The sequence below is a fragment of the Cyprinodon tularosa genome, unplaced genomic scaffold (assembly GCF_016077235.1).
Source record: "Cyprinodon tularosa strain WSP-4 unplaced genomic scaffold, ASM1607723v1 ctg113, whole genome shotgun sequence".
Classification (NCBI taxonomy): Eukaryota; Metazoa; Chordata; class Actinopteri; order Cyprinodontiformes; family Cyprinodontidae; genus Cyprinodon; species Cyprinodon tularosa.
The window spans coordinates 831,145-844,712 of NW_024037926.1; the positions used below are offsets into that span (position 1 = coordinate 831,145).

The window sequence follows — 13,568 nt, forward strand, 5'->3', positions numbered from 1 at the left end:
TAGTTCGCTTATGCCTCGGGCCGGCCCTGAGACTACTCTTAAACTCTTGTAATGTCTTGCTGGAAGAGCAACATTATTTTAAATGCTCTCACTGGTGGAAGGAAGTATTTCTCTTAAAATCTCATGATACATTGCCCTGTCCATTCTTCCCTTGACACAGATCAGTCATTATGTCCTCCTTTCAGAATAAACATGATGTTTCCACCCCCATGCTGGTGTTCTTGAGATGCAACTCAGCATTCTTATTCCTTCAAACATGAGTTTGTGCAATAAAATTCTACATTGGTTTCATCTGACCTCATGATATTCTCCCAATCCTCTTCCGGATCTTCCATATGATCTTGAGCTTCACACGAGGACATATACTGGTTTAAGCAGGGGGACACGTCTGGCACTGCAGCATTTCAGTCCCTCTTGGCGTATTGTTACTGATGGCAGCCTTTGGTCCCAGCTCTCTGCAGGTCATTCATCAGGTCCCTCTGTAGTTTTGGTATTTGTGCCATTCTTATGATCATTTTAATCCTACGGGAGGAGATCTTGTGTGGGGTCCCTGATCTAGGACGTTTTTCCATGGTCTTCCAGGCATTCCATTTTCTTACAGTTGCTCTCATTCACTTATCCCAGCCTGGTGCAGATTTACAATTTTCTTCCTGGTGTCCTTCAACAGCTCTTAAAGGCTGACCATGGCTGATTTCGAAGTCTGTCTGTGGTGTACAGCTGTTTTTAACCAGATATGGGCATGTATTTGTTCTGTCAAACCACTGAACAAGGAAAGTCGAACCTGCGAAAAGAACTAAATTGTGTCCATCTCTGCAGATAACAAGTTCAAGCAGGTGCCTTTAATTAAGGCATAAAAGACGACAGAAGAGATTCTTTAAGAGGAAGGTATAGGTTTGTAAAGGTTATACCTCTGACCTATTTGCGAGGGACCAAACACTAATTTTCCTCCATAATTTACTAAGAAAAAAATCTTTACAAATCCTTCTGTGTAATTTATGTATTTTATCTTTCTTAAGGACTCAGGAATTTTATCATGGATACCTTATAGTGTAAGGTATCCATGATAAAATCATAGACCTCTAATCTTTTTATGTAGGAGAATCAGAGGCAGAGTAAATCCTTTTTTGCCCCACTGCAAGACATGTGGCACAAATAAACATTTTATAGACTGGTCTGGACATGAACTGCTGACTTTTACACACACTGACATGAGCATGTAAAACTTGCCTGGATCAACAGCCTGCACCCTCACAGGGGAATCTGAGCAGATGGTGAATCCATATCCATCCTTCCCTCGAAGGATGGTCACCTGCAAAACACACACAAAAATACACACACTTTGTGAAAGTGTGATCGGTAATCCCTCCCCACCGCTACAGGAAGCAAAAACAAAATAATAAGCGTCCTTCCTATAGTATGATGAAGTAGATTTGTTTTCTGCAACTGCTTCCTATTAAAACTGTCCCGGTAGCATTATTCCAGTGAACACAATTTGCTGAGTGAGAAAAGAGGAAAAAAAGCTCAAGAGTTAAAAGGAAATTACTTTTTGTTAACTGCGGTTGTATGTATCTAGCTTTAGTTGATGTATGCTTCTTTGAAATTTAGACATTAAACTAAAGATTTTAGAGAATCTAAAAATTAATGTCTATACTGGAAAATTCTTGATATTACACATTGTAAGAAAGTAAAACTAGTTTATTTATATTAATAACACACAGAACCCAATTATTTTCTCTTTATGTAGAGAGTGAATCTAGATCATAACCATTTTGTATAACAAAGCGACTTCCATTAAACTAATGCAAATTTTATGTGCTAAAACAGCACTCTAGCCAGTATAACTTTAAAGAACGACACATAATGAAGAGTGTTTTCAGACTGCCTAAGTAGAATATCGTGAGATTCTATTCTCACTTTAAATTCCCTACTTGTTTAAAAATGATGGATTAGTTTACATCCTCCTTAGACCATAAAAGACATTAAAAAAAAAAAACAAGTCACACTGAGATTAGAAATTACATTAAAGTAATCTCAGAGTCATTTTAAAATATAAATATATCCTCCAATTTTCAAAAACTCACATTCAGTGCATCAAGTCTGGACACTACATACAAGAGTGCAGCTTATGACTCTTTCCCACTATCTCTATTTTCCTCGCATTGTCAAACAACTCATATCTGCCTGAGCCAAAGTAAACACAACCCCATCCAAAAACATTTCACTTTCCATCCCATCCGATGAAAGCTGTCGACCTAAAATCCAAACATTCCCATTTTTTTTCTTTTGTTTGTTGTTAATAATGTGTAGGGAGCATGTGTATGCTTTCATCCTGAAAAGCCTGCCTATGAACTGTATAGAGTAGCTTTTGGTGATTATTCCAAAGCCCCAAGCTTATGATGACCCTAAAATGTCGGGTACAATCATGGATTTGCTGTAGTCTGCTGACTTTATATGCCCTGAATACCGGTTATTTTGACATATTCCAGCAAGCTTCAGTCTGTTGCATATGACTCTGTTTTAGTCCGTCACCAACTTTCACAACTTCAAAACCAATTATAGGGCAGCAGAGAGAATTAAATAAATCATTCACCTCCAATAAAAATTTACTTCTAGTCATCATCTGGTATTGTGTACACACTCAGTTTATTACCTCAGAATCCCCCTAATTAATAGCCTAAAGTACCATTTCTTTTTAAGTGAGACTAATGACCCAGCATTTTGGGGGGGTTGGTTTCTAATGCATCAGGAAAGAGGACAATTATAGAATGTGTAAGGATGATTTATTTGTAAAGTTGACTCCACATACTAGAGGTAAATGCACTGATCAAGCTTTTAGTGACTGGTCTTACATTCAGATATTTTCTTTTTCTGAGTTTCTTTACAGGTTTAAACATTCAAACTAATTTTAATAAAAGTTGTTTTTACCCATATCAATGGTATTAATAAACCTTGGTTGATTTTGTAGATCTAAATCCAATTAAAAACTAAAATGTTTGCTATATTACTCCCATTTGTGAAGATGCAAAGCACTTATTCTGACTTTTATCATTATTATTTTTTTTGCACTCTAGAAAAAGTGCATCAAAGAACAAGACGTTTTATCTGTTTTTCTGGGAACAACTACAAACGTAAGAGAAATCGGTGTTCCAATATAGGAATAGAAATCTCTCTTTTGTAGAATAAGAATTCATCCAGAAATAAAAAAGTTCCAAGCTCATTTACATAATGTATGTCACTGAGCATTGTGACTGTGTCCTTCTTGCTCCAACACCACAGTATTCAGAATTGATTTTTTTTTTTACATGGCTGTATGAAGGGAGGAGCAGGTATCCTGCCAATCTCCGGATGATTACAGAACAGGTCTTATCTACTTTCCAGCAGCGCAGGAAAGGGTAGACATTAACCGTTGACAGTTAGAAACAGACTAAATGAAATTAATTCGTCATGGTAATATATTTATACGTGAGTAGACAATGTTATCTGAGTAGATATTTTCAGCTGCTATGGTGCAAAAATAACCGACATGCACTGCTATATTTCGATCATGTGACCTCAGCCTTATCTCAAGCTGCAACAGCATTTTAGATTGGAAACAATTAACTTCTATCTTCATTTTTTTCCCTTGGATTTTTACTCCTTGGCTCTTTTTAATAGTTTGTACCATTTCTGTTATGCATTCATTTTTCTTTTTCCCTCCATCAAATCTCTCTTTCACAATGTTAGATATAAATACCCGGTAATAAAAAAAACACAGGACTGGTTCTCCCATCTTAAAGGATACAGTATACACCCTCAGATTCCCTGTATTTACTTGTGGAAAGACTATAAAAAGTGCATTTGACTCAGTGCAGTAATAAAAGCTAGGCACTGGTGTTTATATGGTGCGACACAGATTGATAGCAAACAGCTAATGCAGCTTTTAACATCAACCCTGCTCCATCCTTTTACTCTCTCTTCCTGTTATTCATTTTTTTACACACCTGAGGCAGCCTGCATCCGATGCAAAGGTGGCACAACCCGTGGATGGTGTGCATCACACCACCACCACCTCTCCCTCCACCCTCTCCACCATTTAGGTCAGCAGTCAACACGCACACACTTCGTCGGTGAGTTTCCACCTGGGTGCCCCCTCTGCAGCCGGAGTATCGCCACAGCTTTCTTTGAGCAGCTGAGTTTGTTCTCCTGTGGCTGGTTTCTGATGGCTGAGTGGACTTGAGGGTGTTGTGAATCATCATAACAGCTTCCAAAAGGGAGGATGCGGTGACCTTAATGTTGGACTTTCCAGTCGGTCCAGTTAAGGTGATTTAGACAGGAATCTTCAACCAAACTTGAATCCTTTCGTCGTTTACTTTGGGTAAAATGCTCCTCTGTTCAGACTTTTTGCCACTGACCTCCAGTTGCACTGTCTCCCTTTCAAGCACATCAATCTATATTCACTTCTGCCAGCTTTCAGTCACTTTCTTCCAAACTGCAGCTCCCTGTGTCTCACTTATTGTCTTTAAGCCTTTAAGTCCTCCACTTTCGAATTCCTTCTCTTCATCCAACTTACATTTGTCTTGCCGCCCAGTGCCGAGTGTCCAGAATAACAGAAGCTGCAGAAGCGCCTGAGATCAGCTGTGAGAGTGTGTGTGTGATGGCGTCATGCAGGCGAGACTGGTGCTGGCTCAGCCTGCTGAGGCCACACTGTAGCTCCTGGCAGGGGCGCTCATGGGAACTCTTCAACAGTAAAAGAATAGGAGGAAGTGCCTCCCACCTCAACAACACCCCCCTCCACCAAAAACACACACATACACACCGACACGCATGCACTTATGCACTTATGCATACCTCGCCATCCTACAGGCTGAGCAGCTTTGTGTGTCTGCCTCCGATAAGGCCGGTTTGCTTCCTGAGTCCTCACTATGAGGTTTTGAGAGGTGCTACAGTTCTAACGTAGGTGGCATGGCAGAGACACTTTTGATAAAATGGCAGATGTAAAAAGTAAACCGGAAAAGGCTTATTTAGCCGCTGTTACATAGAAGTGTTATTCTCCCCCAAAAAAGTGTCTCTTAAGCGAAAAGGTTTTAGATGACTTTGGTGTCGGAGGGACTTTAATGGCCTTGTTTCCTTACAAAAACACAATGACACCAGATCTGCTCAGGGACATGCTTCGCTCTCACACACACTTCACACCTCATCAGATTCTTTCCAGCATAGTTCCCACACTCCCCAGTTTGCATCCAGACATTATGCTTGTTTGTTATGCTTTCAACTTCCATATTTCCTCTGCTTTTCCTTTTCACTGTTCCCGCTCACCTCATACCGCTCTGCACGGAAACTCACAAGGCTGTGAACTCTTTAAAATCCCCCCCTTCTTCTGGTTATCTAAACATAACGTCGCTGTTTTTTTTTTTATCCATACAGTTTTTTTTGTTTTTGTTATTTTTGTGGATAATAAACACTTTAATAGGAGTGCGGGGGGGGGGCTATAATTACCATCACTGCAGTGGCCTGTCTCACCCTTAGCAGCCCCATTATACAGCATGCCTCTTTCTCCTTTAATTGCTTGGATGTCTGTCTCATGGGATGAAACGTGGACAGAGAAGTGACAGAGGAAGCAATGCTGCACTTGTCTCTATAATGTTAATAAAGTGGTAGAAAACACCATTGTTCTAAGGTCTCTTTTTGCCAGTGGTAATGCTATCCTGCCCCTGTTTGCCTTTTCAAAGGGCAAGGGTTAGCCATCAAGCTCACAATAACACTTTCTCTCTCTTTCACACTATGCGGTTCACCTCTAAATGGGCAGAAGGATGGATTAGAGGGAAAGAAGAAAACAGATCTCTGGTAGAGGACTGAAAGAAGAGTTTTGAAAAGCTTGTTGAGGAGAAATGGGAGGCCAATCTGGTGTTCAGCAGTGTGGGATCTCTGTCTTACTTTGTGTCTCTCCATCTCACTCTATCTGACCTGAATAAACAGCTATCAAAGGAGGAGGTCTCTTTCAAACCAGTGAACACACAAGATGGGTCTAAGGCCAAGTTCAGACCCGCAGTTCACTGCACTCGAAATATGAACAGTAAGAGACTGATTACATATAATTACAAAAAGGCAAGTTACAAAACTGGGTAGAGACTAGGTAGAGTGTTATACTTCTATTATACTTCTATTTGAATGGTAAAACCAAAACAAGTTTTACGAACAAAGCCGGAGCAATTAATTGAATTCAACCCTATAAATTCTTAAATAGAAGTGAATTTTTTCTACATCAATAACTAGAATAAAATATAAAAAAATCAAACAAAATATTTTGCTTAACAAATACGCAGGTAAAAAAAAAACAACAAAGGTAATGTAATGTTAATACCTTTATTGTCTTAGAGTGGGGAATCTTCATTCTCTGCATTTTGACCCATCCCCTTGGGGAGCAGTGGGCTGCCATTGTGTGGCGCCCGGGGAGAAATGAGCGTCTTGCTCAGGAACCCAGAGTGGAGGCTATGGAGATCGAACCAGATACTTGCAACCCTCTCAGAGCACAAGCGCACTGCTCTGACCACTAGGCCAACACTCCCCCTAAATGTAGGGATTTCAACAACTTAGGCCGTTCAACACTGACTCTTCTGAAAAGTAATCTGCAAGATCAACTATTTAACTACTAGGTATATTAATTAAAATTTCACGACCTTATATTTAGAAATGGGACTGACATTGAGTTTTGTCCATAGAGTCAAAAATTTCTTGGTCTGCTATGTTAGCAAAAAAAAAATAAAAAATTTGGAAATTTTATTTTTCAAGCTGGAAAAAAAATACATGTAAAAATAATGATTATAATATTAATTATAGATGTTTAATGTTACTGCAAAAAAAAAAAAAACTAGAAACTATTCAAATAATACAAAATAGTTATGAGTTGTAGGTAGTGAAACAGACCGGACTGTTCTTTGATAATAAAAAAGAGCTTAAGCTACACTGAGCTACACTGTACAAAATTTTCAATCATTGTACTCTACGACAGCTCACGTCCAAAAACCAAACCTTGGACTCAGTGTTAAGAGATGCCACTGGTCTGACTTGTCAATCTAGAAGAAGAAGCATTCCATGTGCAGTGCACGAGGTTCAGGCAAATTGGCTCGTAGAAGAACATAATTCTGCTTCAACAGAAGGATTTGCCCCAAACACCTCATTATGGCTGACAGAATTTCAAACATGTTTGATTTTCCTTTTTTGATGCCTGATCGTGAGGTTGTTATGAGTAACTAATCCCCCCTTGTTGCCCCGTATAATACACAACACAGGACGCACGATGAGGCTGAAACTCGGCCCGATCAAAGAAATTCTCATACGACTGGAGAATCAGCTCAAAAACGCCAAAAACTTGAACAGTGTATGCCCGACTTTACAGATCTTGAGCAGGTTAGGCAGGACACAGAGCACAGACAGAGGAAGGGTGAGAATCCCAAACACTAAAAGGGAAAAAGTTCAGAAGAATCTCGCAAGGGACAATGAAAACCAGAAGCTTGAATACAGAAGCAGGCATGGAAAATAACAGAGCAACCAGAAGAACATAGAGAGGGGCTGAGAAAGAGTTCCCAAACACATAAAGCTTGTGACAAGTGTAGAAAGGGTTTTTAGTTTGTCCCAAAATAAAAGAAAATATATTTAGTTTCAGCAACTTATCTGCCAATATCAAAGTTAACTTAATTGGCACTAATTTAGTCATTTTTAGAGCAAAATTTGAAATATCAATCTCTTGAATTTCTTTATTTCTTAAATGCATCAAAACCAAGGATGTAAACCTCATCTTCATCTAAAAATACATCAAGAAGCAGCATATACTTTTAACTTTAATGCACTTTCTGGAGCTTCATGAAAATATAAAACATCTAATTAAGCAGGTTTCTAATGCGTAAAATGTTTAAAAAATTTATTAAAAAATACTACTTCAATCAAATGACCTGCTGTGTAAAAATGATTAATTTTTTTCCTCAAAAAGGATAAAAATGCAGAGACTTCATGGAAATCTAAAAATTTGGATCTTTTGATTAAAACATTTCTTTATATTTGGATTTCAGCATTGGCAGTTGAATCCAGCCTCATAAATTAAATGGATTTTACTTTAAAGGGAATCATTTCAGCATATAATTTCACACTCCAGACGAAAAACTGACATAAGTGTTAGCAGGAGGCAGGAATGATGCTATGTGAATGGATAGACTTGTCAGGTCAACGCTGACATCTTTCAAACTGCTTAGGATGAGCCGTAACTGATCTATGTTTACAGAGAATATAATAAAAAACACCCATCCAGCTCTTACGTGTTGCTTTCAGTTGTCACATCCTTTCATTTCAAATGAAGGAACAACATAAAATATGTGTCTTGAAGAAAAAATGGATGAAGTACCAGCAGGTCCCAAATACTGAGAAAAAATCTTTTATGACACTTTAATCAACCACATATTCCACATTTTTCACAGAGCAGGTTAAAAATTAAAGACTTCTTATTCTGTTTGGGTGTACTTCAGCATTCTTATTTATCATTTCCCTTATAGACAGTGGTGTCAAGCCCATTACCACAGGGTCAGCTAAGGAGCTAATGCTTGCTGACAAGCAAGGTGATGCTAGGCCTGGGGGACACCATACCCAAAGGGGTAACTATAGTTGATATTCACAAACATGCAGCTCCCTGTCCATTACATGAGAAATTGATACTATCCTTTGGCTTCTAAACTTATGTAAATGGTAAATAGGAAAAATGGAAAATGTTTAGGGTGTCATCTTGATGAAAAGGTTTACTGTATCACTTTTAATCATTAAGAGAACTAATACCATGCAAATAAAAAAAACACAGGTCATCAAACAGACACGCTTTAACTTGCACAAAAAATAAGTATAATAGCTTAATTAAAATGCAATTCTGCAAAATAAACCATGTGCAAGGACATCTTCAAACATAAAAAAAAGTCCAATTTTGTAAGGCGGGTGCACCAGATGGTACCATGGAGCTCTTTGTCTAGTTAGGGTTATGGCCATGGGGGTGACAGAGACAGAAATGACAGGGAACAGAGCGGGAGAAAAGAGGACAACGAAGTGGAGGACATGGCACAGTGAGGGAGGAAAACATTCAGTGGTCTGGAAAGAAACAAGAACAAGGCAACAAAAAACTGGAAGTAAAAAAGAGGAGAAAGTCTGAAAGGTTTTCAACTCGCTCCTAATTTAGTTTGTGAATGTGCTTTCTCCTCTCTGCTTTAAATCTCCCCTGAGAATGTCCTTCACAAACTACTTAATCATATGTTACTCAGATGCAGCCCAATAGAAGGAGGAGGATGGAGAGCACAAAGAAAGGAAGCGACCATTCACAAATACAAATGAAAAAGAAAACTCTAGTGCTTTTTCCCCTGAGTTACTAATTACAACATCCAAATTGTTTTTGACTATTTAATCGATTCAATCAGTCAGTAACCTGATCATTATATTGCCTCTACAAGAACTGGGGAGGAGGAGGTACTGTAGCTGTACTGCTTCAAATCAGATGTATTGATACAGAGACACATCTAACACCAGCAGGACACCAACCCATGAGGACTGAAGCCGGACACCCCTGATCTACAGGATACAGTTAGCTTCAAAATAGCTCAAGTATAGCACCTTTTTGCCAAGACTGATTATACATTGTACATTGTTCCACATTATAAGAGCTGGTTAGTGAACAGGTTGAAGTGAAATCCTGCTGCAGGTTTGCTGGAAATGCTTTCAGGTTCAAACAAGTCTCCAATGGTTAAAGCAATTAGGGACAGGATATTATAATTGGATTGTATCTTAATGATTAAAAAATGTTATGGGTCATTAAATAAATTTCTGACTTTAGAAACTAACTTTTTAACAAACTTTTCTGGCGGATGGTTAAGCATTTTAATGATAGGGATTTAATGTAGATGTATTCCTTTTTGTGTATATTATTAATAATAGATAATAGCTCTTACTAATTTCCTAAAAATGTCAAGTTTGTCCATGATATTTTTGCTTGAATAAAAATTTGCTCATTTAAGTCGGCATGCTCTGCATTCACAGAGTACATCCTAATTGAAAAATGCTTTCAATCCTCGAGAAGGTCTTCAAATAGAAAGTAGAAAAGTGCAAGAAGGATGAATTTAAGAACTGGGACCGTTAAAAGACATAAAATATGAAAAAAGAAGCATAAATATTTAAGTTTTTTTTAAATAGACATACACTTGTCTACAACCAGCTCTGGATGGCGTAGCAGCTAAAATGTAGGAGCAGCAAATTATTTGTGTTATCATGCTTTTATATGTTTTTCACTGTCATTGATTATTAAATACTAAGATAATCAAAGTTCTGTTCTTTTTATTTATATATTTTTTTATAAAATAAGTAAAAAATTATAGTTAAATTGGGATTTATGTTTAAAGAAAATGTTAAACATATTTTAAACAACAGTCGACTCTCATTTATATGGCAACGGGCCTGTTATTACCATTTTATTAACTTATATATTTTTACTAAATAAATGTTACAGTTCAGTGTCCCTTTGGTGAAGTTTACTGGTGTGTCAATTAAACTTTTTGCTTAAAGAAAAGCTCTCGTAAACAGTTAAGATGCATCAATGCAAGAATGAAAAACTTGTTATTTTACATTTGTTTCATTTTTATTATCTATTTTAAAGTCCAGCTTTGATTAGATATCTGGTTTCAAGATCCTCCTGAAAGATCTACTCTGAGACAATAAAAATCCTGAATAGCTCTCACTCTGACATTTTAACTTAATGACAGGTCATAAAATTATTTTATTTTTCTTTTATTTTCATTTCTACAGTATATTACACCATATAGGAAGTTCAACACAAAATAGCTTTTTGGTTTTCCAAAACTGTGGGTTTTTTTTCCATCGTTATAAGTGGTGCTATCTTTATTTAGTTTCTCAAACAGTATGTCACAATGACCAGATTGTCTCTTTAAATACTTAACTGGCTCCTCAGAAAAGGAGCTATCTTCTAGGTGAGTCTGTATGTTATTTTAATCAAAATTTAATTGATTTAATTCTTTAAAAAATATGCAGCAACACAATTACCCAGATCCTAATATGCTAAAACTGTTGGCTATGTATAGTATGATGGAGTAGAATGAGAAATAAAAGATTTCAGTGGGACCAGTGCATTGCTTCACATAGAATGCAAATCTGACTAAATGGAAAGGAGTCTGGAGCCATGGTTAACATTTAAAAAATCAAATGATATTAAGTTAGTGCCAACTTGGTGCCAGCAGGAGCTCCGTTTAAAGTGAGCCTTTGTTTATGTATTCAGCTGAATGAGCATCAGACAGTGTGCTGTGTAATGCTGTTATAACAAAATCAGACAAAGAAGCAAATGATTCATGTTTGACTTTCAATTCTGTTGATAACAGAGCTAAATTCTTGCGAAATATTCTATTAAGTGTATTCCCAATTAAATTGCTGCAAGGTTCATCAATTTCAAAACATTGTTTATGGAAAAGGTTCTTCTCTCCATATGGCTCTTTTCTAAGAGACACAATAACCTCTGACAGGGATAATGGGAGAAGTCAACTGATGTTATGACAGTTCATAAGGGTGCTTAGCTAGAGTGAAAGTATGGGTCAGCAATCCTCAAACAAACTAGGTTACAGCTGTTTCTATTCTACACACCTTCTTTTTCTATCTAACTAAAATGAAAAGGTCTCCCTGCATTCTTTATGAATTAGTTCCTCAATTTGGGCTCTGTTTTTGACATGCTGCTTACAGTTTATAGTGAGGCTGTATTAAATGTTTTGGTTGCACCCAGAAACTACTAGCTCTAAGCACCTGCATCATGGGATTCAGCAAGATGGAGAAAACTATCAGGCCTTTAAATGTGTCACAGGAGTTTTTTCTACTAACAAAGACACCTCCTTATCTAAACATAGCAACTTATAAGGTCGTCTGCATCGTAACCGTAACTGTAACATGTTCACTCTGTTCTCTGACTCAATTAAAGTTAACATTTTGGAAACATTAAGCTTTTGATTCCTCGAGTACATGCACCACTCTTATTCCATCCCAGTAGCCCTAGCATAAAATGTTGGTCTTTTATGTATATATATATATATATATATTTATTATTATTTGTTCACTTTTATTTGGTGTTGACTTAAACTGATGGAAAACCTATACACAGTTCAAGTTATCACATGTTCTACAATGTGTCCTTCAGTTTAAACAAAAAGTAGAAAAAGAAAAAAGAACAACATTTAAAGAAAAATATTCATTAAAATACAATGAAAAATAATTTTAAGTAAATGCATTCAAATTAAACATCAAATTTATCATATTTTCCCCCTAAGAGACTATGAAAATTCACAAAATGGTGTATTCATGTTAAGGCTTTCACACGATTATCACATTCCAGGACATGTGGCCACCACAGTATTCCTCCTGCTTTGTGCTTTTTAAAGAAAACCAAGAAAGTGTCTGGTGTCAAACAGTAAGAAAGGTTTGTTTGACTTAAGAGGCCTCCCTCTAGTGCTTTTTGTCCGTAAAGAAGTCATTTGAATGGACAAAACATTTGTTAAAGAACTGACTCAGATCACTTTCATTAAGCGATTTGTTGTATTTTATCAACTGATTCATTGTTTTTTAACAAATCACTTGATAAAAGTTGTGAGTGAAACTAAAACGTGGAGTTATTCCAAGCAAACTACTTATGTTAGCTTGGACTAACTTAAGATTCACCAAGCCAACTTGACCATACTGACAAAATGACCACGAGGAGCGATGCTCTACGTAGTTCTAACAGGAAATGTCGCTGATTTACATAAACTGTACTGTTAAAAAAAGTTAAGTTAGCCATTCTGGGTTGTGAATGTGATCGCATAAGTACATCAATGATTTGTTTCCACTAACGGAGTCAGAGTTTGCTGCCACTGAGGACAAATCCATGCAGCGGATACACTACCTTAACTGCTAGTGTAACAAACAGGCTGCATTGATGAACAAATAACCACAGGATCCAGTCATGTCCTGATTCATGCAGTAAATCATTGCTAATGAGAGTGCTGCTGTGTCACCTGTTCTGATACTCCAACAGTGCTCTATTGTGACCTAAACAAATCACCACGTGTACAAATCACTGCTTGAATTAGTCCTGCTTTAAATCATAAATTATGCACATCATACATTGGGCGGCCCTGTGTCACTTACCCACATATTATACCAATAGAATATACAGTGATTTATGTAATAGATGATAATCTAAAAATAGATTTGGATCTTTTTACTCTATAAGTCTTAATAGAATTGTATTTTTTCCTTTTTTATCAGAGTCGACTGTTTTCTAGTTGCTGGATCTTTCTTTTTATTTATTTCTTCATCCTTTATTCTTTTTTCTATTGCTGTTGTTATTTCTAAGCTCAAACATGTTTATTTGATTTGAGCTGCCTTTGTCATTAAAATATAATAAAGCACTTCATGTACTGATGTGGAGAATTTCTTTTCCTATAATCTAATGCCTTTAGACACTGTACACACAACAATTTAAAGCAGACAACAATTAAAACAGCAAAATGCACAGAACAGAACTGATAGCAATC

At 37.0% G+C, this 13,568-nt stretch overlaps 1 protein-coding gene across 4 annotated transcripts in view; it reads right to left on the reverse strand.

The window, feature by feature from the left end:
* rgs3a (regulator of G protein signaling 3a) overlaps positions 1 to 13,568 on the reverse strand; it is a 154,069-nt gene that overhangs the window by 112,535 nt on the left and 27,966 nt on the right. For 3 of the 4 annotated variants that reach the window (XM_038302063.1, XM_038302070.1, XM_038302079.1), the window contains one exon: positions 1,228 to 1,309. In XM_038302063.1, the coding sequence (XP_038157991.1) occupies positions 1,228 to 1,309 (82 nt within the window). Of the gene's footprint in view, positions 1 to 1,227; positions 1,310 to 3,980; positions 4,707 to 13,568 lie in introns of those variants that run through there. The other variant, XM_038302055.1, reaches the window with a different exon arrangement.